At 49.6% G+C, this 27,766-nt stretch overlaps 10 protein-coding genes across 10 annotated transcripts; 6 read left to right on the top strand and 4 right to left on the bottom strand.

The window, feature by feature from the left end:
* Window positions 1–13: 13 nt before the first annotated feature.
* Asppvi_002653 (cation efflux family protein family) lies at window positions 14–1,485 on the bottom strand (the record flags this gene model as incomplete). The annotated part of the gene is made up of 2 exons (XM_043298635.1): window positions 14–1,087; window positions 1,168–1,485. 2 exons carry the CDS (start codon window positions 1,483–1,485, stop codon window positions 14–16), a joined length of 1,392 nt encoding a protein of 463 aa, XP_043154570.1.
* A 449-nt stretch (window positions 1,486–1,934) lies between these two features.
* dscA (ubiquitin-protein ligase dscA) lies at window positions 1,935–4,343 on the top strand (the record flags this gene model as incomplete). Its single annotated transcript, XM_043298636.1, has 1 exon — window positions 1,935–4,343. One exon carries the CDS (start codon window positions 1,935–1,937, stop codon window positions 4,341–4,343), a length of 2,409 nt encoding a protein of 802 aa, XP_043154571.1.
* A 396-nt stretch (window positions 4,344–4,739) lies between these two features.
* On the bottom strand, window positions 4,740–5,436 carry Asppvi_002655 (glycine decarboxylase subunit H; the record flags this gene model as incomplete). Its single annotated transcript, XM_043298637.1, has 3 exons — window positions 4,740–5,059; window positions 5,139–5,201; window positions 5,292–5,436. The coding sequence occupies 3 exons, from the start codon at window positions 5,434–5,436 to the stop codon at window positions 4,740–4,742; spliced, it is 528 nt and encodes a 175-aa protein (XP_043154572.1).
* Window positions 5,437–5,739: 303 nt separating this feature from the next.
* Asppvi_002656 (mitochondrial 37S ribosomal protein bS6m) lies at window positions 5,740–6,281 on the top strand (the record flags this gene model as incomplete). Its single annotated transcript, XM_043298638.1, has 3 exons — window positions 5,740–5,763; window positions 5,826–5,857; window positions 5,972–6,281. The coding sequence occupies 3 exons, from the start codon at window positions 5,740–5,742 to the stop codon at window positions 6,279–6,281; spliced, it is 366 nt and encodes a 121-aa protein (XP_043154573.1).
* Window positions 6,282–6,927: 646 nt separating this feature from the next.
* On the top strand, window positions 6,928–8,086 carry Asppvi_002657 (acyl-CoA thioesterase; the record flags this gene model as incomplete). Its single annotated transcript, XM_043298639.1, has 2 exons — window positions 6,928–7,179; window positions 7,238–8,086. The coding sequence occupies 2 exons, from the start codon at window positions 6,928–6,930 to the stop codon at window positions 8,084–8,086; spliced, it is 1,101 nt and encodes a 366-aa protein (XP_043154574.1).
* A 492-nt stretch (window positions 8,087–8,578) lies between these two features.
* On the top strand, window positions 8,579–9,488 carry Asppvi_002658 (uncharacterized protein; the record flags this gene model as incomplete). The annotated part of the gene is made up of 3 exons (XM_043298640.1): window positions 8,579–8,692; window positions 8,857–9,393; window positions 9,450–9,488. The coding sequence occupies 3 exons, from the start codon at window positions 8,579–8,581 to the stop codon at window positions 9,486–9,488; spliced, it is 690 nt and encodes a 229-aa protein (XP_043154575.1).
* A 9,358-nt stretch (window positions 9,489–18,846) lies between these two features.
* Window positions 18,847–19,990, top strand: Asppvi_002659 (chitin synthase export chaperone; the record flags this gene model as incomplete). The annotated part of the gene is made up of 3 exons (XM_043298641.1): window positions 18,847–19,084; window positions 19,178–19,749; window positions 19,805–19,990. The coding sequence occupies 3 exons, from the start codon at window positions 18,847–18,849 to the stop codon at window positions 19,988–19,990; spliced, it is 996 nt and encodes a 331-aa protein (XP_043154576.1).
* Window positions 19,991–21,292: 1,302 nt separating this feature from the next.
* Asppvi_002660 (esterase/lipase family protein) lies at window positions 21,293–22,885 on the bottom strand (the record flags this gene model as incomplete). The annotated part of the gene is made up of 3 exons (XM_043298642.1): window positions 21,293–22,487; window positions 22,563–22,711; window positions 22,802–22,885. The coding sequence occupies 3 exons, from the start codon at window positions 22,883–22,885 to the stop codon at window positions 21,293–21,295; spliced, it is 1,428 nt and encodes a 475-aa protein (XP_043154577.1).
* Window positions 22,886–23,582: 697 nt separating this feature from the next.
* Window positions 23,583–24,031, top strand: Asppvi_002661 (putative quinol monooxygenase; the record flags this gene model as incomplete). The annotated part of the gene is made up of 3 exons (XM_043298643.1): window positions 23,583–23,645; window positions 23,706–23,818; window positions 23,884–24,031. 3 exons carry the CDS (start codon window positions 23,583–23,585, stop codon window positions 24,029–24,031), a joined length of 324 nt encoding a protein of 107 aa, XP_043154578.1.
* An 882-nt stretch (window positions 24,032–24,913) lies between these two features.
* On the bottom strand, window positions 24,914–27,486 carry Asppvi_002662 (arrestin family protein; the record flags this gene model as incomplete). The annotated part of the gene is made up of 3 exons (XM_043298644.1): window positions 24,914–25,564; window positions 25,621–26,690; window positions 26,760–27,486. The coding sequence occupies 3 exons, from the start codon at window positions 27,484–27,486 to the stop codon at window positions 24,914–24,916; spliced, it is 2,448 nt and encodes an 815-aa protein (XP_043154579.1).
* Window positions 27,487–27,766: the final 280 nt, after the last annotated feature.

The following is a 27,766-nucleotide window of genomic DNA, read 5'->3' on the forward strand; positions in this document are numbered from 1 at the left end:
GAAACCAGTGATATCATGAGTTATCCACGGTAAATTGCAGTGAAACCTCCCATTTCTGACCACCGGTGCCATATCCCCCGCCCAATCGATTCTTGATCAAGCTGGAGATTCGTTCACGTAGTCGTACCAGGTTCTCCTCGGAACCAGACACCCGAAGTTTCAGATTTGCCATACACAATCCATAGTGGACTTGCCAGAACCTCGCGTCGTCAATGCCAAAGACAGACGGATCCGCTTCAATATCCTTAATCACATCCGCGACCCCTGGACCTGAAAAGGACATGAGAAGCATGGATCCCAGGTTTTTGACAAGGCGAACACCGATCAAACACATGGAGATGGAAATGGTGACGGACAGAAGAACATCAAGCCATTTGTAAAGCTTGATGGACACCAGAGGGAGAAGCAGCAGCAGTGTCGAGCACGAAAGGGTGAGAAAATGAGATGGGTTGCTGAGAACAGACGGCAGAGACTCAATGTATCCAAACCGCATTGCCTTGCTCATTCGTGCATGGTTCTTTAAGCCAATTGCAGAGACCAGGGTCGACGAGATGGCAAGTACAGCAGTGATGTCTACACTGCCGACAGAGACGCGCTCATGAGCATGGGTATGGTGAGGCTCATGGTTGTTGCTCGACTCAAGAAAGTGCTGAAGGTTGTGGGAGATGAGGTCCATTCCCATGAACAGTAGCAGCACGCACATTGCGAACCCAGCAAGTACCTCTGCTCGTTCTAACCCGAATGGATGGCGAATGGAGGATCGTTTCCACACCTCAAAGTTGCCCAATACATCCACAGCTACGCAGAGCAATGCCCCAAGAGAGTCGAACAGAATAAGATGAGACAACGCTGTCATAGCCAAGGATCCATGTGCACTCCAGAGCGTGTATGCGGCAACAAACATATGGCAGACACTCCACCAGAACCGCGTCTTCTGGTCTTTCGACATGCTAGAACGGCATTCTTTGAGCGTGGGGATAGGTAGTGAGTTCGGAAGAGCCAGTGGAGCTCGGGGAGGAGGCTCGAGGAATATTTGATGCGATATACTACTATGTTTATACTTGTGTCCACGTCGCTGGCCAATGTTCTACAGAAATTCCGCGCAAGACAATTAGCGTTCCAATATAAGGCAATGAGCGATAAGGTGCAGTTAAAGCATGTACTTACAGATTTCATTACCGGGCCCTTCGCCATAGTTGTGGTCTGGAAGTTGAATGGCCCAGCAGAGCCATTGTCGCTTGCACCACTCTGTACAGAGCCATCTGTCGGACTTAGTTTGAAGGATGACCTGGTAGGACTCAAACGGTCCCGATCCTCCCCGTTCGATCCATTTTGAGAGAAATTGTCGACCATTGGCGACAACGCATCTTTATCATAGGATACAGCGAAGCCCCTTTGGGGCTGACCGTCGGTCACGCTCGTGGGATCATCCGGGGGTGGAGTTGGCGTGCGCGGCGGGCGAGGAATGGGTAGGTTCGACGCCATAGCATCTAGTAGAAGAATGTCGACGCCTGCGCCAACAATGTACGGCGAGATATAGTCTGGTTGGAAAGTAGATTCCCCGGACACAAAGACCAGAAGGGATGATTAGGAACAATGCCGATAGGAAGGTTGCTCCAACTCCTAAAGCACACGCACTCTTCCCGACCGATAGTTATCAGGAGAGAGCGCGTAAAGGCGGGGAGACTGCGGCGGCGGCCTGAGGCCTCGACTCACTCATCGCATCATTGACTCTCGCCTCCACCGGCGTCCGGCATCTCTTGCCATTGATTACAGCTTTAAATCATCATCTACTCGACAGGCTTTTTGCCTGGCCATTACGACGGCCCAGTATAAATGGAAACTCCGTCGTGAACTAGCGATGCGATCAACATAGGTCGTACTCTCAGGAGATTTGAACGTATCTCCGATGCCTGCATCGCTTCGTGGCATCTATGGATAACCGCGGTTCCTTCTTTTTCCTGCTGATCGTTTTTTATCTTCTTCTCAGCTCGCAGTCTCGTCCGCCGTTGCTTGACCAGGATCGAGAGCGTCAGCGGGAAGTAGCAAGGGAACGAGATGCACTTCGTTTGTTGAATGAATCCGACTATGGGGACTTCGACCCGTTGGCTGATAAATGGCTTCCTTTTGCGGGAACCAGGAAGAACGACAGTTATGCTTGGGGTATTCTCCCAGAAGCTCAGGGTAGAGCTCGTCACCAGTTACGATCCGCCATGTCAAACGCTGGGCTGGAGCCTCCCCAATCTCTAGAAGATCCCGACGCTTTACCTACCCTGAATCTGACTCAGTTGTTACTCCCGGTCTATCGCAATGCGACAGGGAAATTGCGTGGAGATTGGGTTCGCCGTAAGCTGGACAAAGACTCTCCGAAACTCAACGCTACGGCTATCGCTTTGGAGCATGAATATTTCACCCACGAATTCGGTCTGAACATCACTGGTAACAGCGGAACTTTCTACTTGGATCTCCGGGAAGGCGGGGGCGAAGAGCTTCGGGTAGACAGCGGCCAAGTTCGAGAGATACGAGCGACATTGGCTGTCGAAAGCAATGACTTTTGGGGAAATACCTGGTATATCTCCTTATTCGGTGTCCATTTCCCAGAGACGGGAGGCATCATCCTGAGTTCAAATAGCGAGAAGTTTGAGGGGTTGTTCGTGCTGCCGCATCTGGCTTTCTCTTCAGACGCGTATGAGCTTTCCCATCAGCTTCTCCTCAAGTCACTCTCTGATACCTTATCTGAGAAAGAGAATCGGCCTCCGACGCTTTTCCCGTGGTCGTCCTTAATTGGATCGGAGCAGGTAGAATTCCCTGCACCGAAGTGTGAACATATTGTCTACTTGCAACAACATCCAGTCGCTATCCATGACTACCTAGCCGATAAGCCAGTGGTTGACCAGATAGAAGAGGAGCTAAGATTCCCAATCGGGGCTCCGCTACCGCCTGCGCCTTTAATGGTCATGTCTGCCGTGGTATTTTCTCCGGACTGTGGGTATATCCTCGAGACCAAGGGAACCCCAGACTTCCCTCCCAGCGAGGCCCTCTATCTCACCGGCCCGAAAATTGAAGAGTACAACAAATACAGTGCGCGTCTCGTATTTATCATATGCGGAGTGTTTGCCGCACAAATCACACTACTTCTGAGACAGATCAAGGAGGCATCGACACCTTCCACCAGGAGCCGTGTCAGCTTCTATACAATTGCTCTCATGGCCTTTGGAGATGCTTTTGTTCTTATCTTCATTCTCTTGGAGCTTTATCCGGCGGTGTCATTCTTGGTCATGGCGACTGCGGCATTTCTCACGTTTCTGTCGGTCAGCTACATTGGCATGAAATTCATGATGGAGATCTGGGCCGTCCAAGCGCCCGAACGCAGGGAGCAAGAGCGTCGCTCCAACCCTTCGGCTTCAACTCCACGTACAAGGGACCTACCTCTCCCAGCCACATCCCCCCGGATAAGAGACACTGGCGCAACGCCCATCATATTGACTCCGGATCAAGATCCACCTGCGGAGGAAGATGATCAACCACTCGGCCGTGGCACTACTTCAACGGCTCAAGAAGCTCGCAACGACGTCGGTGCGATGTACGCACGATTCTACTTCGTCCTGTTCGTGATGCTCATTATTTCCATATGGTCTTTCCTTTGGCCGAATCGGCTAGGAGCTCTGTATGCGCGCGCTCTCGCCTTTGTCTATCTGTCGTTCTGGACCCCGCAGATTTGCCGCAACATCATGCGGAACTGCCGTAAAGCGCTCCGGTGGGATTTTGTGATCGGACAGAGCATCCTGCGACTGTTCCCGTTTGTGTATTTTCTAACAGTGCGTGGCAACGTGCTGTTTGTACGCCCAGATACGACTACTGCTTTTGCGCTAGCAGGCTGGGTGTGGATTCAGGTCTGGATCCTGGCGAGTCAGGACATTCTCGGACCGCGGTTCTTCGTCCCTCGAGGCTGGGCACCGCCAGCGTATGACTATCACCCAATTTTGCGAGACGCCAATGAGTCTGAGGCAGACCTGGAGTCTGGCGGTGTCCTACCGATCGGCGCTCTTAGGGCCGAGGATCTTTCCGGCGACGCGAAGGATGAGGACAAACAGCGGATCAAGGACAGAAAAAAGGCGGTTTTTGATTGCGCCATCTGCATGCAGGAAATTGAGGTACCTGTTCTTGCAGCGCGTGGAGCCGCCGGAGGCAGCAGTGTCACGGATGGAGCTACAAGCATCCTCAGTCGTCGCACTTACATGGTGACGCCTTGTCGACATATTTTCCACAGCACATGTCTCGAGAGCTGGATGCGATTACGACTCCAGTGTCCCATTTGTCGAGAGTCCATCCCTCCTGTATAGATGTATCATAATGGCCTGTCACGAATAGCGCTTTATGCGCAGCGGTACAATGTAATTAGCATGTACAAATTGAATGGCATTATGAGCGATTATTGTCGTAGACGCAAGATAGCCAAGTTTGGGACTACATCGACTTCGAATATCTGAAAATATTCAGACATATTTCATATGGATATATCAAGATCTGAACATGTTTGGTTTCTAAAAAAGGCCTTTCTTGTTGAATAAAGACCAGCCGCTGGCGGCTCAACAATGATGTCACACATAATACGCATCAATCCGTACAACATTCCAGATCACAAGAGGAGCCGTCATTTAATATCTAATAGACCGGATGAATTTTATCCCATTATCCAATTTCCCTCACGAGCAACAATCGATCAACCGACATTACAATTAGTGGTCTTCGTCGATGCTCTCCTTGTAGGCGGCCTCGTCGAGTAGACCATCCAGCTCCGCAACGTCACTGACCTCGATCTCGGCGATCCAGGCCTCTCCTTCCGGGCTCTGGTTGATGAACTTGGCATTGTCCTCGAGAACGCTGTTCCCCTGCACAACCTTTCCAGAGACGGGAGACAGGACGTCCGACGCCGACTTGACGGACTCGACGGCACCCACGGCCTCACCGGCGCTAACCTCAAGGTCGGCGGAGGGAAGCTCTACATACACGACATCACCAAGGGACTTGGCGGCGTACTCTGTGATGCCGATCTTGGCTGGTGAGGGATTGGACTATTAGTAGCTGTAGAGCGGAAGATTGGAGTTGTTGTGATGCGACAGGAGCAAAGGACTCACCTGTCTTGCCGTCTTCACCCAGCTCAATCCACTCGTGAGACTCGGTGTACTTCTTGACTTCCACTGCGTAGCATTATAGACGTTAGTACAATGCTTTGTCTCAAGAATAGCATCTCAATGGCTTCATGAACGCTGAACTGAGTCATTTCTTACAGAAAGGGCTCTGAGAGAAGCTCCTGACACTTCCCCGCGGGAAACACAGAGCGGGCGAGGCCCTGCGGACGCTGGAGGTCAAAGGAGCCTTCTGAGAAAGCACGCGAGAAGCGAGAGGACGGAGGGATCTGGCGACGGTAGACATTTTGTTTTGGAATCTAAAAATTTAGAGGAGAGAGGGACAATCGCAAGGAGAAGGAGAGTTCGAGGAAGATGGAAATGGATGATGATAAACCCGCCGAGGAGAAATCGCGATTAAATGGAGCTGCGAACTAGCTTTCCGAACTGATAGGTGATGCCAAGGCTAGCTGATAAGGAACTGCCGTCTGTTGTCCGCAACGCCGGAAGGGAAAAGTAGTTAGTCTAGGTGGTGACCGCTCCCGAAAATCTCCTCCGCTAAACGCCATTCAATCTCCGAAGCGCCGTCCACAATCACTCCGTCGATGCGATGTTGTATGAACTAATTGCTGTTGTGAGTATATCCTTTGTCGCCTTCTTTCAAACATATCTTCGGCGTCGAACTAACGTCCTCAGGTCCGTCCAGGCAGCCTCAACGAGGTCCGGGAGTACGTCTCTCATCCCACCCCACTCTTCCTTTCGAAAGGACACATTTATCCTTCTATCCTACATTCGAGTGCTGTTTCGAGCAGAGTATGGACTCCAGACTAATTGATGAACAGGATCGCTCGTAATGCCGGCATTCAAGTCCTCCGATCAGGCGGCGTAGTCCGCGGATACACAAACTGGGGCACGTTCCGACTGCCCAAACCCACCACCAAACATCAAGCTCGGTACACCGATGGCCATCACTTCATCATGCGCTTCGATGCTTCAGGCGCTGTTCAGTCCGCCGTCCGCAGAACCCTCAGTCTCGACCCGCGAATGATCCGATTCTCAGTCGTGAAGTTGGGTGACAAGCTTGAGGAGATCAAGGGCGTTGAGGGAAAGGTTGAATGGACCAATGCTCGCAAGCTCGCCGATTCCATTTGAATGTGTACAACTATCCTGGGCTGTCGAGATCGGGCAGGGGATTGACGTCGAGTTGCGTTGGGTTTTTCGGAATTTGAATGCTGGCATTGCGATATCATTGTATCATTTATGGGACTGGGTCTATCTGTATTATCATACCAACATTGCAGGCGCATAGAGATTGAATTCTTTTCCGAGTTGGAACTACTTTTCTCACTTTCAATTCGACTCAACGATGAGCACTTTGCTCATTGTAGTTTCTTCACGTGACCAGCATATCTCCGATCAATCGCACTTCTGGACCCAGCTTTCAATACCATGAACAGGAGAGCACACTTGCTCAGGGCTTATAAAACATAGCAATTGTGTGACTCGTATTTTACTCTCTTCTATGTCTGATCCTGATGGAGGATGCCGCATTGGCATTAAGTGCATCGCTTCTTACCGATCAGCCGAGGTTCATGTACAGCTGAGGAGATGATCAACTGAATCTACCGCTTTACGAACTCCATAACTGAGTCGATCGACTAGTGTGCTCGCTTGCATACTTCTTGATGGAATATGCTACCCTGCTTGCAAAATACTTGATCCAATTCTGTTCCTGCATCGATCTGCTCCAGTGCTCCATGAACGGAAAATCAACCTGCCTTCCCCGCACGGCATCATCATGAGTTCGCAAAAAGATGGGCCTAACAATTCAGGGAAACTGCCCTCTCGCGCCTCCTTTGTCGACCTAATGGGCCTCAAACGTCTCGACTCGCCCAGCAGCACGCCGGACGCACCAGAGAAGGTCGAGCGGTTCCAATCTCTCGCCGCACCGTACCCTCCTGGCATGGGCGAAATGGCATTTGGCGGGCATGTCTACGCTCAGTCCGCATATGCAGCGTCGAAAACCGTCGGCAAGGGGTTTGTAATACACGTAAGTCTACCTACCTTGAGACACTCATCATGAATACCCGATTGAGACGAGCATCCAGGACATGACGGGCACGTTCATTCTACCTGGCCGACTAGACGTTCCCTACGTGTATACAGTTCGCCACATACGAGATGGAAGCATGTACTGTACACGCGCCGTCGACGCACGACAGGATGGCAAGATCTGCTTCTCGTGTTTGTGCTCGTTCAAGCGCCTCGAGGGGGAGCAGACGTTCCACCATCAGCCGGCCCCGGCACAGGAACGCTTCAAGTCACTTCTTGCGGGGAAAAAGCCAGAGGATCATCTGCCTAGTCCTAGTGCTGATGCGGACTGGTGGATTGAACAGGTTCAGCGGGGGCATATTACTGAGCCAGAGTTTCCGGGGCTTGATGTGTGGAAGGTGGATATGACGAGCTACAATGCCACCGAGGAGGTGAAGCAGAGTCCGGAAAATTATCGCCAGTTGACGCTGTACGCCCTAAAGGGGTCACCCCAAGACCAAGATGTTGCGTTGAGCAAGGAAGACCTCAAGGACAGAGAGAACACGGGCGAGTTCGATAACCTCTATGCCTGTGCGCATATGTATGCGAGCGACAAGAACTCACTCTTTTTGATACCACGTGCGTTGGGCCACAAGACCTGGTCTGCAATGGCCAGTTTAACGCTGACCGTGGTTTTTCACCACCATGGTGAAGCGCTGAGGATGATTGACTGGGATGCAGGGCAGGAAGAGGATGGAAAGGGTTTGCCCAGGAAATGGTTTATCCAGGAAGGCTGGACGCCTACGTCTGGAGAGAATAGAGCTATTCATGAGAGCTATCTGTGGAGTCCCCAAGGGGTATTGCTTGCCACCAGTTATCAAGATAGCCTACTCAGGCTGAACAAACAGGGTCGCGAGAAACTATAGAACGATATGTAGATATTTATACAGGGTCAGCATGATTGTCTACTTATGATTACAATAAAGTTATATTGAAATTGCACCAAAAACCAATAACATAGTCAGCTGCCATGATAAGCGACACTCGACGCCATCCATGGTCGATGGAGTTGGTTGATAGTCTATGTGGAGATGTTGATCCTGGATGCCCGCGTGGAACTGCCTAGCAGGGCTTAATCCAGTGGGGGAACATTTCCGTTACTTGACAAACCGCTGGACATTTAAACTTCATCTGCCCATCTATAACTCAACAATACGTCTTTTATCCTTCAAGTCAGCACAGCAAATATCCATATAGGAATTAATAAGCATCATCACGAAGCAGGGATACCGGAGCAGAATCGTGTGCTTCACCGAAAAGTTCAGCGCATCGAGTCCCAAGGTCTTATAGCGGCACAACTAAGACTGATTGCAGACAACCCATGACTGCAGAACCACGTCTTATAAACAAGTCTCAGAATGGCCATTGAGGTGGTCAACCTCACCGAGGCGGATATTCCCGAAGCGATCGAGGTGATCCAGCGGGCGTTTGCCGACGACCCATATTTCAAATGGGTTTTCAATCCAGCCACGGTATGTAGCATGGTAATGGAGCACGCAGAAGACACCGTTGAGATTTCCCACCAGGTCGAAATCCTGTTGATCAAATATTGAAGCTAACACGTGCTGTGTCCCATGACGCGGTCGAGCCGACGCCGACCTGCGTCCCGTGTCACCTGAGATTCCCAACCACATAGTTCAATAAGCAAAGGAATTATGGTTCTCTTGAAGCACGGTGCCGCTGGGGCATCAACAACGCCATCTTCCAAGTCGCCAGAGAGCGCGATGGAAACGACTCCCCCTCCCGCGTGCTCGGTGTCTCATGTTGGCTCCCGCCTCATCCCGCCGCAGAGCCAGAAAGCTGGTACAGCTGGGCGCAAAGCTGGTTGCTGTCGTTTCGGCAGTTCCTCAATAATGTGCGCCACAACGGCCGGGGCGGGCTGAACGCCCGCCGCTATTGGATCTGGAAGGATCGCCAACGGGAGGCACAGAGTCAGATCTGGAACGATCCGCGAGGGTACTATTTCTGTAACATTGTGGCGGTCAGTCCGGAGGCTCAGGGAAAGGGAATCGGGAAGAAATTGTTTCAGGCTGTCACTGATCTAGCGGACGAGGAAGGGGTGAAGTGTTATCTGGAGAGCTCAAAAGAGGTGCCCAACGTGGAGATTTATCGGCGGATGGGGTTCGAGATGGCCAAGGCAATGGAGTGCAGGGATGGGGAGGATGTGTGCATGGTATGTTTGTTTCTAGGTGGGCTGGTTAAGAGTCTTGTTATTAACATCGCCTGTAGCTGTATTGCATGGTCCGAAATCCAAAGTCCAAGCATTAAGGAGAGGCAGGCGAGATCTTATTGCTGTGGTGCGGCATTTACGGCAAATGCCGCGATCGATATGCAGAGGGATTATCCTCGAATTGAATTTCGGCAATCTAAGGAATATGACTATGAACAAGGTTGGGGGCCAATATGAGCACTGATAACATCTCCTGATCGTAACATCTAAATGTAACGACTTGATGTGATGCCCAGATTAACCTCTGAAACACACAAATCACACCACCATGAAGTCCCCTGTCAGAAAGCTGATGTATCAATCCATGCAACTTGATCCATAAATGCCCATGATCATCAACAGACATATGCACTCAGACCCAGCTACCTACCATGTACGACTTCAAAACGTCAAATTCCGATCCCAGCCTCGGAAGGTGCCTGTCGGCTCAGGCCGCCCAATCATGCTTTGGGATATCTGCCTGCCAGTGACACCGTCTGATCTAGGCAGCAAGCGGAGGACAGGTATTAAGAAGAGGATAGGTGGAAGGAATAAGTACCTACAGGGTATATAGTACAAGGTCCAGGGTTACAGTATTCCCAAAGCACTAGCAATAACGAAAGTTTAGCCAGAGCTTTTTAGGACATATTCGCCTAATGAAACGCACCATTGTACCAACAAGAAGCGTAAGGTAAGGAGCACTTCGTAGTCAATCCTTCACCACTGCGGAATCACAATCCACCGTTCGTCGAAGATCCCCAATCACGGAGAATACCGGGCGTCCCGGCCTATCATCGGCCGAAACCTACCATAAGAAGAATTGGGGTATTGGAACCGCGGGTGGCTGGGCAGGATAGCGCTATCCCCTCAGTCGGCGTAGACCACTTGTTTCGCGGTTTTTACTTTCCGTCAAATGAAGTATTTTGAAGTACCTTAGATTGTTTGGCGGTCGTCGTATTGTCGATATGGCTTTCAGAATGTGATGCCGCCACTCGTTTATACTCTTTTATCAATCTCCTAAATAGGAAGCTGGGATAGGTCGAGGCTCTCCATTGATTACTTGATGTTGACGCAGCAGGCTGTCACGAAATCGAGAATCCTACCATATCCATAAACAGGGATGGATTCGACGCTGCTGTTAGCCGCCATTCATGGTCGAGCTAGCAGAACTAAGGAGCAGCAGGGGACATGAAATGATTTAACTTAGTTAGCCGATACTGGCGTGACTCAGCGGCGAAGGACTACATCGGTTACAGAGTATCTAATACATGGACAAACGAGCCACGAATGATACCAGGCAGTTTGTCACCCAGTGAGTAGATTGATTTTTACTTACTGCCATCTTCACTTTCATTATTACATGAACCATGCTTCAGGCCATGCCACTACAGAAGCATGGTACCTCAAGGGACGCCCATATATCCAGAGCTTGGGAAACCTCAAGGAATCTGGTTTACAAATGCAAAACTATCTCAGATATTCATATACATTAAGTATGAAGTAGATGATACTAATTTCCACAATAGACAACCCACCAGTGGCATTTCATATCTGGATTTTCGACGCCACACAGACACACCAATACTTAATATATGAGCTCAATATAAGAACCTAGTCCAGACCACCCCTGAGCTCATTGCAAGCTGCACCGATACAGCACTGCATATGGCCCGTGCGCCGAACCCAGCTGTCACCTTTCGAGAGTCGACTTTTGCAAGCTCGAGGGCGTCGGAATAATGCATCCCTTGTGCACCGTGCAGAAGCATGATAAGCCAGTGTGGCTAAAGTGATGCGACATTAAGTACCTTGGTGGTATTGCACGCTCCGTGGTGATGAGTAGTATCTGCATCCTTCTCCTTTCAAGGGTCTAGCTAGGAAGGTGTCGATAACTCATTGACCCTAGCAAGTACTCCGACCCAAGAACAGGATATTAGCCACATATCACATGAAAAAATCCCTTACGCAGATGACGACATTATCAGCAACAATGTTCAGTCTTTCGCCATCTCAAGCTGCAAATTGCAAGGGCACCTGGATAGAACTCCAGTCTGCGCTATAGGCAACACTGTACGCTATTTCCATAGCCGTCGGGTAAATGCTCTGAAGCCTTTTTACCCGTTGGGACAACCAACCACAATCTATACAGAACGACGGAGCATGAATCTCGATAGATGAAAGTGACGAAATCAGTCTTGGGTTTTGCCCTTGTATGACGTTTTCGAGACATTTCACGTTGATGCTGTCGGCGTCTGTGTTGCTCCGCTCATCTCATCACCGCAGATCCTATCAATTCAGCAAATCATGTATGTGTAGCTATCACGACTTATATTGGACGTTCGGGGAGGACCAGGTCATTGCTATATCTATGATGTCAGCACTATGAACGAAACGCATCGACGGTCGATCTTCATCATGTCGCTGGTCAGCTGGAAATATAGTCAGCACTACAATCTTATTGCTTTGAGTAATGCAGTTGATTGACTAGTATCGCAACCGGGTCAGGAACCAGTGCACTGACCCGATTGCAGTAATGTAATTTCAAATTATCGATCTTGTGGTTTCTCCCCTGAAGTTTTTCCCCTGAAAAGGAAGACAGTCGAACTTTTTACCCTCCGCCTCCGTGAGAATGGATGTCTTCGTACGCAAATCAACAGGCGCTCAGCGATTCTTCTGCTCTATGGCAGTTATTAAACGACAGTCTTCACATTCCTGTGGAAATAGAGGACTTTTAAATAGCACAGAGAGCAAAGCAACGCTGCCATTGTAGATACATTTATTCTCGACAACTCTACCGTTATATATTCCCGCAACGCGCTCGGCTCGTATAGCAGGTGTACCACTCGCTCACCAGTACCTGATATGTATGCATAATTGCCACGATGCACGCTCGGGCCGAGGGCACGATCCGCCTGAATCGCCATTCATTTATTTGGCACGTCGCATCCATCAGAAGAAGCTAAGCGAGTCTAAAAGGTCTGTAAACTTTTTTAGCACCTCTACACAAACCCATTCGTACTCGAAACTGCTTCTGATTTGTTAGCCATTGAGCCCATTAACACTCCATTGTCATGTAGTTTGATTGTCGATCATTGGCGTCTCGAGTATCTGGACCACCCTTCCATCGATCGCTCTCGCAAGTGCAACTTCGTGCATGCCATATGCTGCCCCCATCATGAGTTGTAAGGATGCGAAAGGCTGTCGAGTAGGGTGGCCTGCCGCTGGGAATGCGTCCGAGTGCAGTCCTAACGGCGGTTGTGTAGCCACGCCTGTCAACGCTGCAGAGGAAATGTCATCGTTCCATCACTATTCCACATAGCGCTCGAAAGGTCCAGGGAAAAAAAAGCTAAACTGGACGAAGATAAGGTAGAAACTAGCATTGGTTCTAGCCACACGGAACGGACATGCCGAAAGGCTGCTGGCTGTCTATGGTACGCACTTGTCAAATCACCAGTCCATACAGGGAAGCCTTAAGAGTATTTTTGACAATTCGAGGATTGAGCAAAGCCAGTGAAGCAAGGGAGAAATGCAGCAGGGGGGCCCCAGTCAGTCTTGACATAATTTATCAATGATTTCAATTTCCATCCCATCACCCTGGTCGCTTTAGACCGTCAACCTTGCTCAATGCCGTGCCACAGTTGGGCGATGGAACCCAACTCCCTAGACTATTACCTCTGGGACCATTAGTAATGACAGCCAATTGATTTAGTTGGTCCTTTGGGCCAGTCTTTGGCGTTGGCGACGCCGAATTGTTCTTATTGCTGCACAACTCAGTCTTTCTAACTTCGAGAGGAAAGGATGAGCACGGCTATGCTTATCTCTATGGTTTAGTGTTACTATCCACCGGTCGGTATACGCAAACCCCACTGCGAGATGTCTTTTAGTAGAGAAAAGCGCAGACCTCATCTGGTCCTCAGGAGATGCAGTAGCATATGGGCTTGGCAATGCACTGGCTGGGGTGCGACGCAGGTCTTTGCGTCAATGGTCGAAATGAAAATTAATTCACCTTGATAAGATATTGAAAGTTGAGAGGGAGAAATATAATTCGAGTTTGTCGGTGCGTGGCCTTTGTTCTTTTTCTGTCGTTCTGCATTGCCCCCTCCTCATCTCAAAGAAGAACGTCTGGAAGAAACGGCATTGAAAACAAGACAAGCGAGAACAAAGTAAACCTTGAGGAAAAGGAAAAGTCCGGGGGCTGACCCCCGCCTAACGGGCCAAGGCGTGTTTGATCATCTTCGGAGACGGAGTAGCTGCTAGCCCACGACTCTCATAATTCGCTGTCCTTTCTGCCGATATTGTTCGAGCGTCGCAGATTGTCCGAACCTATCCCTTCGAATTATTAGGTCCAAGGAATCAAGGTGTGTCACAACTGATTGCTAGAGAGCTGCATGTCGTGTACAGCCAGCATGTGAATCTGGCCGTGCTCTGTGTTGTAGAACAGGAAAGGCCCGGAGCAGCGGTTGCAGACGGTCAGTAAAGTATGGTGGCAGTAATCGAGGTATTCGCTTAGTGGGTGTCGTTCCAATCCAGAGGAACCAGCGAGGAGGAGTAAGTTGAGGTGGGAGGGGAAAGAAACTAGAGACAGGAGGGAATAATAGAAAAAAGGAAAAAGAAAAAGAAAAAGGCGCAAAAAAGGCCAGTTGGGGAAAATCATGCAAGAAAATCCATTCGCGGTAGGTATACATGACAAGAACGCCAACGCCCACCAATTCCTCCCCGTGTACAGTTAGTTCTCCGAGCGCCTTTCCGTGCTAAAAAAAAGCCAAAAAAATTTCCGAATTATCCACGCATATCTGCCATTTGCTTCGCAAACAAGGAGATTTTATCTCACGGGAGAAAGGGCATCCGAGAATTGAGGTGATCTCTAGTCCCTAGGAAGTAGATCGCACAGTGAATTCGTAGTCATTATTGTGACTCTGCGAGTCACAGTCGAGGATATTCAGAAGATGAAATACCTCGCGTCGATATTGTTCCATCTCGCAAGGCTCTTTCCTTTAGAAGACCTTGTCAACAGAGGGTGGGCAACTCCGGACAGAGTATAGAAGCGGTGCGCCGTTTCAGGACGACCATCTAGCAGTCTCTGGTTGTAGCTGCCGAAAGTTGGATTCATGGGTATGCAATTGATAGAAGCTTCAACGACAGAGGCGGCATTTCCCCACGACTACAATGAATCTGTCATGAGGGCTGTCCGGACACTTGCTCTCCTTAGCTCCGTCGACCGACGTACGGATGAAATGTTGCGATGGTTCGCGGCAAGAGCTGTAGATATAGTAGTTCTTGAAATAATTGCACATTGTGGCCGCATGCAACAAGAAGCGAATACAAGGATTTGAAAGGATTGGAGACCGCTGTTGAAGCTGCAGAAGCTGAAGAGTTCAAATTATGCAGCAGATACTCCGCGGATAGATAGTGATGAAAGACTTCAAAGTGGATTGAAGATTGTTTCCAGAATTGAGGTTAATGTCTGGAGAGAAAGGCGAAGAAGCATCCGGTAGCCCTCCCGGACGATGTGAGGAAACAATGAAGATATATGTCGCCTTTCGTAGTGGGCTGTTGCAAGGTGATGTTCGCCGTGTCTTGCTACAAGTGCATCTGTTGCCTGGGGCCCCATCACAAGCCAGATGCACCAGGGTTAGGCAAGAAAATTCATATCGAATAATTTAGATGAAAGTCGATAATAATGCTCTTGCTAATGCCAGACACTACTTGGACTAAGGAAACGGTAAATGAAAGTTAGAAACCATGAAAAATAAAATATACTAATAGTGCAAATTGTAAAATAATAACAGAAGCAGATATAGACGCCGAACGGTCGAGAGAATTCAAGCTCAAAGGGTATTAACGAAACAGGCAAAAGCTCCAGGAACCACTCGGGCTCCTTCTTTTTAGCTGCCGAATCTGGGTCCTCCCTGAAAGTATCCCAGGCTACCAAGCCTACCGTCCTCTTAGCAGCCTACCTGAGCCTGACACATACACGCAATGCAATCTTATTGCGTGGCATCGTGGTTGGTCTGTTTGGAAAGTCTCCTCCTATGTCGCAGAATGCGGGCCCGGCCTGTTGTCGGCTTAATCGGAGCGGTACACGGCATCACAGGAGCGACAAGCACTCATAACTATGTTGCCCGATCATTTTGAAGGGAGTAGTGTTGGGGAGTAGCCTCACCATGACAATGAAATTCATGACTGCTTCGTCGTTAACGGCTCAATGGGAGATCGACACGGTCCCTCGCAGCCGTTGATGCTTCACCCGCACGTGGCGCTAGCTAGGATCTCCCATGCATACGCAATTACGATGTCATAGAGATCAGGATAATGCCAGGCTGGCATGAAAGAGAAAGGTTCATTGGATTAGACAGTAGGGCCGGAGAATGTTTAGCGGATGAGTCGTCCATCATTGCCGACCCCGACACGGGATTTCCCAGCTATACCAAGCAGAGGAGAGTTGAATCTCGGACAGTGACAGGCTAGCCGCCTAGCAGGCTGTTTCGTGTTGACGACAACTCGCGCGGAGATATTACGCTTGGTTATCACCTGGCCTCTGATCCACGAGAGAAAACTGGACCCCTCTAGTCAATTAGGGCGATCAAACGTCGATGTGGAACTGTGGGTAATGCACTCCGAAAATACCGAAATACCGGATGTTACTATTGTTTTAGCACATTTTAGCGAGCAAGCCATCGTGCATCATGGTGAGCAGATGGGTGAAAGTCAAATGATACGGAGTCAAAGCCCCATCTCAGCCATTATCGCGGCACAAAACCCGGTCTGAGACGCTTGATTTTGCCCTGCAAGTGTGAAATATGTGCTCTGTATGCATGTGTCAATCAATGAGGATCAATTCTGAGCGCTGAAAGGCTTCTCTCGTCTTCGAACTTCGAAGGACGAGCACTTTAACGGACGTCATTTCCACCTTGCCAGGATGTATGTTTAGATCGCGTATCACTATCGTGTGATTGGTTCTAGGAACCATTCATTCGAAAGAGTAACCAATGGGTTGAGTCATAATCCCATTAATATTAAAAGAAACGAGCACATGAAGGACCCTTGGAGCTCGTTCTGGAACCTGCGAATCCTAACAAAATACAAATGCGACAAATAGACTTGGCGGTACGCTCCGCCCCAAGGTAGAGACAAGTCGTAGCAAATCCAACGGTACTTCGATTGGCCGCGTCTCTTTTTTGGACCCGCATCTTAACTCTGTGCATGACGAAGGTTCGAAGCCGCAATAAATGATAATAATGAGGCCTGCCTGGTCTAGGTCTTATTGCCTTTCCCGTTCTGTCGTATCCGAGAAAGGTGTCCCATATTTCCACAGCCACTATAAAACGTTTTGAAGATTACCAGCTTCCCCCTGGTCAAGAGAATGTGATTGATGCAAGCCACGAAGGCTTGCTAGAATGCCGTTGGCCCTGCTGGCAGCCTGAGAGAGACCAGGGGCAAGGGGATTATCATGGCCGCCAAGAAAACTTGACGCTGGAAATAATCATGTTATTTTCATCAAAAATGATGACGGTAATAACGATAATAAGGCAAAGGACTCTGTTGTCCAGGGACTTTTCAGAAACCGTACCTAATTATTGCATCGTGCAGGATACACACGACGAACCCACGCGATGGTGAGACATTGGTGTATTGGTGTTAGACTTAACTGCAAGTACGGAGTACTGGCGTCTTGCGGACAAGTTAAGGACTCCACTCTCCACAGTGACCTTAGACGGGGGTTCGGCCGGTTGTCGTCAGGATTTTCGCCCAGAATTGCCTGACACTCAGCCTGGAGCTCGTTGGTCTCTGGCCCTACGGAGTACATCATTATTATTGCTTGGTTTGGGACATCGGATGATTGAAGAGCGGATAATTCATCCCGTCTTTCACATGCAACAGTGAAACTGAAAGCTTGTCAATATCACAGATCGATCGATTTTTCTCTTAATGATGCAAGACTAGTCGATAGGTTTCAGTGTGTATGGTGCCATGCCATTTTTACCTAACGGAATAAGGATCTGACTTGGAACCTTCTGCCTAGCAGGTAGGACCATGAACAAGGGTTCGAGATGGTCCGTGGTATTATCGACAGCGGTCAGTCTAGCCTTGGAGGAAGAGGGAAGAAATAACAAGGATTCTAATAAATCGTCCACAGGGATCGTAAGTACATCTTCATGCCCAGGTGTAATCGAGCAACGGTCAAAGGCAATTCTTTAAGGGACAAATTGATGTATTTTGTGCGAAGCATTCGTGAATCCAGAATTCCAGTTGACTCCCCAGCCTCACCTTGGGGTGTGGGGATCCGGTTTCGGGCTTCTTCCAAAGTCCAAACCTTGTAAGTTCAAGAGTTCCTGCACTTCTTCGTCCCTACAGGTGGAGCCCGTGGGAAGATTCTTCTCAAGCTCTTAGTGGGATCGCTGAGACTCTAGCCGTTTGACCATCGCCGACTCACGATTTAGAGGAACTGACTAGTTCATCGTCTGAGGGACTCGATAATACAGTCAAGCAATATTTTTCAGGATTCCTATTTTTTTCCCGCCCAAATAATTACGGAAAAGAGAAAACCAGTGAGATAACCTATGAAGCCTGGTTCCTGGCTAGCCAAACTCTAAGTCTGTGACTTTGTGAGGCGGTCAGCATTTAGTTCTGGACGTTTCAGTCCACGGTTACTCCGTAAAGGTGGTGATACGCGACGAGATCGATCAGGGCGCCTAGCTCAAATTTCGACTTTGTAGTCTTTATTGGAGCGTCCACCTGCCTTTCACATTTCAGAGGGGTGAGATTACCATGGCAACATTATTATTATGACGGTCATGCAGCTCCCTTTGGTAGCTGATAATCGGGATGGGATGGGTCTTGGCTGGACTGCTGCTGTTAAAGTCGTCGGCCGTTGGCATCGGATTTGTTGGAGTCTCGAAGAGATCTAAGGTACTGGGGCGCTAGCTATAAAAGGCTAGCTTGTCTTAAGCTCACTTTAGAAATAAAGCTAACCACTTCTGGCATACGATAGCAAGCTGGAGATACGCTATTCTCAAAATAGAACACATGACAGGCCATTCCCGATCTGGCTTTAGCGTACCCCGTGATAATGGCGGCTCTGGACACGGAAAGTCACAAGGAGAAAGAAATCCCCTCATCCCACTCTCGAGGGTCTGGTTGTCGCCCGATTACGACTCAAAGACGAGTCATCATACTGTTCTGACTTTCGCTAACTCCTGATGATCCGGACTGGGGCTTGCGGTCGTTCGTTGGACGCTTGAAATCGCCTTGAGGCTGTAAACAGAGGGGGGTTTTGAACGCAGCATTTTCCAGGTCCCAGACCCAGCCATCGCTGTGGAGACAATCTTTGAACTCCGCTCCTTTCGATATCAACACACTGTCGAAAGAGTCGCCAAACTTTCGTTTTTCTTCATTCCTAGGCTCGAATCATTCATCAAAATGGGATTCGGTCAATTCGACTCAATCTGCCAAAAGGCAGCGCTCCCCCTTTGCTCATTGGTGGGCCCTTCGTCCTCAATATCGGGATCCACTGGCATCATTCCGAACTGCTATGCGCGGAATATCGAGTTGGCAAACACCATCATCTTTGAAGGCGCTGCGTCCTTCGTTCATATCATCGCTCTAGCAATGACGGTAATCATGATCCTGCATGTCAGGTCCAAATTCACCGCAGTTGGTGAGTCCCGAACCTGCGCCCCTTCCTCTGGTCGCATATCAAGCTCCTGCTTGAATCCGCATGCTTTATCATGCTAACTCTGTGAACGACCAGGCCGTAAAGAGATCATTACATTCTTCTACATCTACATGGCTCTGACTATCTGCTCATTGGTCATTGATGCCGGTGTGGTTCCCCCTCGAAGTGATCCCTTCCCCTACTTTGTGGCCGTGCAGAATGGCTTATCCTCTGCATTGTGCACCTGTCTGCTCATCAATGGTTTCGTTGGGTTCCAACTCTACGAAGACGGCACTTTCCTGTCAGTCTGGCTCATACGACTGACGTCCGTGGCCATGTTTGTCGTCTCATTTGTGATCTCCCTGTTGACCTTCAAGTCCTGGGGCGGCATGAGCCCCACGAACACCATCGGTCTGTTCGTGGTGCTATACATCCTCAATGCGATCAGCATCGCGATTTATCTTGTTATGCAACTCCTTTTGGTAATGAATACCCTCGAAGACCGCTGGCCGCTGGGGCACATCGCTTTCGGAGTTATAGTCTTCATCTGCGGACAGGTGCTTTTGTACGGATTCAGCGATACAATCTGTGACAACGTACAGCACTACCTGGATGGTCTCTTTTTCGCTACGTTCTGTAACCTGCTTGCCGTCATGATGGTCTACAAGGTAATTTCTTTCTTTCTTTCTTTCCCACTTCGAGCAATGTTGACTGGTCTTGTAGTTCTGGGATTACATCACAAAAGAAGACCTCGAGTTCTCGGTAGGCATTAAGCCCAATACCTGGGAAGTCAAAGAACTTCTTCCGGAGGAGGACCGTCGAACGACCGTCTATCAAGACTCTCACTCGGAGTATGCCGGGAGCATGTATCATCACCGGGCTTCCACTTATGGCGGTCATAATTATTGACCCGGTTCTTAATCGTCTCTTTTTTCTTGGTTGTATACGATATTATAATCACATCTTGGGCATTTTGATTTCTATTCTGAGTCATATTTCGATCAGCCGGGTCTCATGCATCGGGACTCGCCAGTGGATATTACGTGCATCAGTCCATCACATTAAGCATTATACTTGTGGGCATTATGTTTTATCATTTCCATACTCCATATATGTCAGCAGCATTCGTCCAAACTTGCAGGGATGTTTTGCTTTTAGCGCTGCGCTGTATTTTTCGGGGAGGGGGGAGAGCACGAGAACCTTGTTGTCGTCTTTCAATCTAGTAAAGCTGCACCGATCCTTTGTCATTTACCATGTTACAGTAATACCCTGATGTATGCTCCACCCAATCCATGATATGCTATGCTGGTTTCCCGGTTATCCGAGACTACTATTGAACGGAATATACCGTTCTTTGCTCTCTTGTGTCATTTAATCGACGCCAATTAGAGCGTGCACTGAGCTTGGTCATTTCAACAGACAGGCGCCACCATTTAATGGAAAGCTAAATCTGTGACTAACACTGCAGATAAATCCTTCGTCGAAAGCATACGGACCATACTCGGAGGGTTCCTAAACCGTGTCATTTCCATTGTAGTACCCCGTACTCTAGGGCGGATAGACGAAAAATGCCTCCAGCTAGGAAGAATAGGGCAGGTCCAAAAGTATGCACGGTTACACACATCGTCACAATTCCTCAACTGAGCGTAGCTCAAATCTGACTCCGTGAATCCAAAGCTCCGGAAAATGATCATATCTCACTGTCATTTTTCACATGCAGGGATCAGGAGCCGCTTTCTGCGGGAACGGCAAATAGAATATTGGTCTGATCCATTTTTACGTCTATTGGTATCACCTAGGCTGCAGCCCCATGCGCCAGCGGCGGCACACTTAACGCTTGGTGGAGGAGAATGGTTGCTCATTGCCTGTTGATCATACAATTGCCGTGTTCCAAGATGCTCTCAAACTTTCGTCGGTGGCAACGTGATGAGGAGATGCTACATCTCCAAGCCCGGTACAACACGACCGGTCATTTCTAAGCAGGCCTCGGCGTGCAACGTGGGCGGTGATCCTAGAGACATCAATGCAACCTCGGACTTTCGGAAGCTGCGGGAGACGAACAGACAACGTGTCAAAAGGAATGTCCAATGATCGAGTGCAGTCTGTCGGACCAAGGCAGGTACACGAGGTCCAACGCTCAAGTGTTGGCAAATGACGGATAAGAAATGACCATATCACTTTTCCCAGACTTGGACGTTTCTTCCACAACTCTCAATTCACGACCACGACGTCGTCAGCGTCCATGAATTCACCCTCAGTGTTCGGTGGAGTATTACTCTTGCCAGCCTGGGCCGGTGTATCATCAACTTCTTCGATAGGTCCTGTGGCACTGGAGTACCAACCCTTATCAATCGAGTCCACCACGGATCTGCATGCATCGGCAACAAGCCCCAAATATGCCGGATTCTGGTTTGGCAAAAACATGCTGATATGGGCACTCACTTCATCCGTTGCCCTATCATTGCTCGCCCTGACCCATGAAAATCCCGATTCGGGAAATTCCGGCGTGCCTTGACCTGTCTCGACCTCAGCCGGCAAGGTGCAGAATGTGCGGTGCTTGGAGCGTATGATCCGTTGACTAAACGAAGTCTTGCCTTGATTTGTATTACTCTCGACCAATGATGGGGCGCCTTTACCCAAGCACGTATAGAAATTCGTGCAACGTATCCCTCGCTCGTTGTACACTTTGGACAAGAGCGCCAGGCGCTGTCGTAATTCCGAGGGGCGCGCTAAGCACCCAACAAAGATAAGATGCGAAGAAACCCAGTCCCAACCCTCCGTCAGTCGTTGCCGTTGTGTATACATTGCGGCGGCGCCGCCTGCAGCCACGGCACCTGCAGCCCCTGCAAACATGGCATACCGACCCCAGCGCTGCCAGGATGGCGTGGCAGCAGCATCAGTAGCCGAGGCTGGAGTACTGGAAGGTGACGAAGGTAGAAGCTTGGGCTGTGTTTGCTGTGTGGCGTTTGAGCCTTCCCTCGAAGCGTTGCTGGCTCCTCCGAAACCGAACAAACCAGCTACTTCCGATAATGCGTTATATGCGGTGGTGGCATTCTTATAATGACCTTCGGCACCGTAGGACACAACGCCCGGAGCGATTCCCAGAAAAGGCGTATCGAATGCAAGCACGCCCTGAATATGAGGAAACATGAATGTGTCCGGTTCCCCGAGTCGTGAACTTCCGGCAGTCTTCGAATTTGCTTCGCAGCCAGCAGAAGCATGGTCTGAGGATACACCTGAGTATGGTTTTGTAGGAATAGGATGTTCCGATGCGAGCAACAACAGGGTCTCGGCGGCGACAATGCCACCCATAGAATGACCAACCAGGAAAACGTGGACGGAAGGGTCAACGGTCGGCGATGTGGTACGATTGGCTACTTCCAAGTCGATAACTTTGTTCTGGAGCCTACTCAAGGAGAGATGTGTCAGCGGGATTTCAAATCAAGTATGAATAGTCTCAGGGCCCGTGGTCTCGACATACCATTCCCGGAATCTCCCCACACATTCTTCCAGACCACCACGAGTCTCATACTTGGGATATACCACGGTAGCTACCTTGACAGCGGGAAGTGAACGAGCAACTAAAGCACGTAGACGATCTGGAAAACTGGCGAAGGTGTTGTCATCGCCCTATGACATGTTTAGTATGAGGCCTGATCGAGCTTCGCGAGCCCTGCCAACACGCAAGCAACAACAGGAACATGAGACAAGCGAACGGACCTTGAACCCGTGTATGAAAACTAGCAGCAGTGTCTTCCTCATGATAGGACGTTCTGTTGATGGGGATGATACATCTTCGCTCATGTTCGAGTGCTAAGTAGATACTTTGAACGGTAAGAGCTACCTTACTTGTGGACCACAATCGCTCCTGAGATAATGGAAGTCTGGATATCACGTTACGTCATTGGTGCCAATATCATCACGTGCCAAATCTAGACGCAGCCAATGATCGTGAACCACCATGGTAAATAATACCTGATATATGGTGTCGATTAATTTGTTCAGTCGCAGGTGTATCGTCCTCTACTCGACACTGATAGATACATCTGGAAAGGGACACCTCTCTTCTCCGTGACATTGCACTCAGAGCATGGTCCTCTCGAATAACCTCCAAAGAATCAGTAAAACCACGTCAGCAGGATGATTATGATGACCGAATAACATGCGTACGACACATACGAATCTTACAGAGAGTTGATTATGTTATCATTCATCATTGGATTACTGCTTCAGCATTCAATTGATAGTCTATTGACATCCTCGGCTCTTCTACTTATCTCAATCTCGCCACGCCCAGACCGGCCCGAGGCCGACTCGGCGATTGGCCAATCGACGCCTGGGTGGACCTGAGCATCCATACCTCCAGATCCCAATAGTCCGTCCTCCAAAGTCTCAAAACTCACATTGACGAGCAAGTATATATAACGAAACCGGCCTTCACCTCGCTTCACCACAGCGTGTAGTCAGGCGTATACCCAGACTGAAAACCAAGGAGCCGAAGATGTCCTCAGACGCGATCTACTACATCGTGAAGCTCGTCCCCAAACCGGGGAAGTACGACGAGGTATGTGCCCTTAACTCTTTACCAAGAATGACCGGTTTCTAACCTCGAGATCGAAACCAGGTCGTAGAAGCATTCGGGGCCTTCGCGAAGCATATCCAGGCGCACGAGCCCAAGACTCAAATCTACATCGCCATTAGACCCGAAGGAACCGATGAGCTGATCATCGTGGAGAAGTGAGTCTCGTCGCATTCGCCAGCGATTCCGTCTGAGAATCAAGGGGAGGCTAACTTTGAGCAAGGTACACCGACGCAGCGAACCTGAAGGAGCATGCGTCAACACAGGAATTCAAGAACTTTTCGCGTCGGCTTGCGCCTTGCCTGGCGCAACCGCCTGAGATGAAGAGGTCGAAATTCCTTACTGGGTTTGATGGTCGCTCGAAGATCTAGGGCGTTTGTCCATTTAACGCCTAGACTGCTACTGTATGGACTAGTTTATGTCTGTGTCTGTCTGAACGAGGGCTACCAATGCCAGAAGTGGACCATAGTGCTTGTGCAGACAATGAGCGCTATCCGGTTGGCATACACCTACGGACTAGCTAATTGAATTTGGAACCCGAGAAGCAATGTCCGGTAGGCTGTGACTACTAGTGGTCAATTAGGAAAAGTAGTAGTGACGAGAAACATAGATACTTGCAACATGCACCATCTCATCTGGTTTACTACCTTGTATGAAATGCATGGACTGTCTATAATACTGCCTGGAAGAATCTCTCTAGACAGCGAACTTAATCATCGATGTCTCGCTGAGCTAGGGAGCTTTCCGCGATTGAATCTGCGTTGGGCTCACTTTCGGCTATTGGCAGTGCAGTAATGGTGATAGCTTCCGTATGTATAGAATGCCAGTCGACAGGACATAAAAGCTACTGAGAACACTATCTACAGCAAAGCAAAATAGTCTCACTTGAGGCCAAAACTCCGTTGATGAAACCAAGAGAAGGTCGGCACAATGCAATATATTCCTGATACTTGTATGATATGTGTAGTTAACGAGTTTGCTCGAGATCATGTTGACGCCGCCGAGGTCGAATCAAAGCGCCTAATACCTCCCAATGTAGCCTGTTTACACCTTGGCCAAGAGTGAAGGGCGAGTAAGAAATTGAATCGGTATGAGTCCCCCATAAACAAACGTAACATATTGAAAACCCAGATTCCCACCATTTAGATCCGACTCCAAACCCTTCCCGCTTGGTTCCATCACGAGTAAGTCACACAATAAGATTTCATGACGTCGTAAATCCTGTCCACTCATTCAAATCTCGATCTCATATGCTATTGGACAGCCGGTTCTCCAAGTCGTACCCATTCTCGAGGAACATCCATGCTGCGGTTCACGCGGCCTCCTGGAGTAAGGGGTACGTCGACACGACCACGGCCACGTTCATCTCCGTCACGTTCCTCGTAAAAAGATAAGCGAGAGAAATAGTCCTGCAGGACAGCCTCTCTGTCATTGTCGCCCACGATCGAGTTGTACTCTGGGGGTGGGGTTATTAGTGGCGGTGGAGGTGGAAGGTCTTCAAACGCAGGCGGAGCGAAGGATGGCGCTCGAAGGAGGTGCATAGGACGGGCAAAACGCTCATTCGCTTCATGCGCGAGATGGGCTTGCGGCGGACGAGCCAAGCCTCCGGATCCGTTGGTGAAGCTGCGAGATACAGTGCCGCCATTCGGCGCATCTTCCCGATCAGTCATTAATAGTTGGTTGCTCGAGCTGTTTCTGTTGACCATTGCCGCTCCAGGACATCCGCATTCGTACTCTTGCGTAGGCAGACCTGGATCCGAGTTTGGAGTGGTGTACGCAGGAAGATAGATGTTGGCTTGCGTGGCCTTGCAGGAGAGAAGGTGGAAGGGAGAATCAATGGAGATTTCGAAGTGCCTGCGCTTATTTGGGTCGCGCTCATCAATTCTGGAGAGACGCAGCACAATCTAGATATCAAGTCAGTCAGCAACAACCGGGGAATGTTAAACCTAGGCTATCTTACCTTGATCCAGTGGTTGATTTGAATATTCTCGTACGTCGTGTCAAAATGCAGTCTTTGCGATTCATCCCGATTCTTCATTTCGTGGCAGCTAGGAAGTTGAACATTGAACTCCATTTCGGTGGGGCCGACGCCTGAATCATTTGCCAGATTTCCTAGCAGATTCGTCCGGCTACGATCCACTATCTCCTCTCCTCTCGCGGCGGCCGCACGATGATCCCAATCAATGCCGCCACCTGCGGTGACACGCATCGAGCTGCCCGGGTAGGTGCTCACACTGGCGGAATCCGCTCGTTTCTCGAAAAGTAACACTTTCTTCGCTGGCTGCAGCCGGTGCACACTCTTGTCTGCTGTCCAATGCTGAATGTTTTCTGTCACATAAACCTTGATCCGGTGACACTCAACCTTGGCTAAGGGGGTCAATTTGAAGGCGATAGGCACCTGAGAGCCCAACGGAAAAGACTTCCCTGATATGACAATATCGTAGTGCAGTTGATCCTCCCAGTTCCGAGAAATCGCGATGGGCTCAACCTGCTCCAACGAGCCCTCGGCCGGGGTACGAATCACGGGCACTTCCAAGGTGCCCAGTAGATTAGGCCGGAATGCGCCTGAACGTTCAACAATGGCTTCTAAATCGTATCTGACAAAGCCTAGATCGGTCTTGATCGTCTCTGGAAGAGAGCCATCGATGGGAAATTCGAAGTTATACAGGTAGTCACCAACTGGGAACATCCTGTAGTTGCGCTGGGGATGCGACTGATTGCTGGACGGCATTTCGTTCTTTCCAAAGCTGCGCGAGTATGCGTGATTGGCTTGTAAGGAGAGGCGCTTGAGCTCTTTCGCGGTCGACTGATTGAGGGACGGGGACGATCCACTCTTGGAGAATAGTTCCCGGGTAGTCGTCGTCGTCGACCCATCTTTGCCTGTCACCGAGGTCACCGGTTTAGCGTGCTGATAGAAATGTGCTCCGTAATCGTTCTGCATAAGGGCAGTATCCCCGTGGTTAAAGTACATCACTCCATGAGTGACCAGGTCTTTCTTGTCATGAAAATGAATCTTCTTCGGCGGAATTCCTAGGAAAGAGATTCAGGGTCAGCAGGGCTCCTTTCTAACAGTAAACACACTTTATGAGTAAAGCATACCGTCGGGCCAGTCGGTCTGGGCGTGACCACGGAAGCATATCGAGATCTTTTTAATCTTGACGCTCTTGGTGATTTTCAAGTGCAGCTGCCCGCGCAGTATCGCGGATTTCTTGGTACTTGGGTCATTCTGATCATAACCTTGAAGAAACAAGACGGGCTCTGTTAGCGCAATTCCAACAGCGATACCGCTCCCTGTTGCGACAATCTTCTCATGGCGGAGAGGAGGGAACGACGCCGTTGCGTCCGGCGCTGATGAGCCATCTTGCCCCGATGCCGGACCTAAAGTCATAGACACCGTAGAGGAAGAATCGGATCGCATTCTCCCCGCCGTCGCAGCAGAAACTAACATTTGCGCGTCATGAGGAGAAATTATAATCTCGGACACAGGACGTGGCCGCGCCGTCCGGGACATCGGGTGGGTAGCGGTAGCGGAAGTAGTGTTGGTAAGTGGCGGCGATGATGAGCCGTTAATGGGCGGCGCGCCCAAGCGGAGGAAGCGCTTTGCGTTCTCCCGTGGCCCCGCCAGCTTTCTTAGTATAGAACTGCGACGATTCTGGCTTTGTTTAGGAAATTGCTCGACCGCGAGATCAGTGTTGACTGTAGTTGAAGTAATGGACCGACGTCGCTCTGATCTGGAAGTGAACAGGCTAGAGAGTGGTTGGAAAATCTCAGGGTTTCCCGACCTAGATGGGTCCTGTTGTAGGGGAGAGAGGTGAGCAGCTGTCATGTTGAAGTATACCGAGGTAAGTGCATAATGGACTGGACGGATGAAATCGGCACTGAAGTGATCTTATACGGAAGCCAGGAGCTTTTTGGACAAGAGAACAGAGAGGGAGATAGAAGATAGACAGTGGGTTGGAAAAAAAAAGAAAAGTGAAAGTGAAGCGAGTGACACAAGAGCGTTTGAGAAAGAGCAACAAACTTACCCCGTGTTCTGCAGCTCCCAAGTAATAGTATTAAGGATGATCTCTTCCTCTTTTTTTTTTCCTCTTTTTCCTCCGTCTATT

Source organism: Aspergillus pseudoviridinutans (assembly GCF_018340605.1).
Source record: "Aspergillus pseudoviridinutans IFM 55266 DNA, scaffold_2, whole genome shotgun sequence".
Lineage (NCBI taxonomy): Eukaryota > Fungi > Ascomycota > Eurotiomycetes > Eurotiales > Aspergillaceae > Aspergillus > Aspergillus pseudoviridinutans.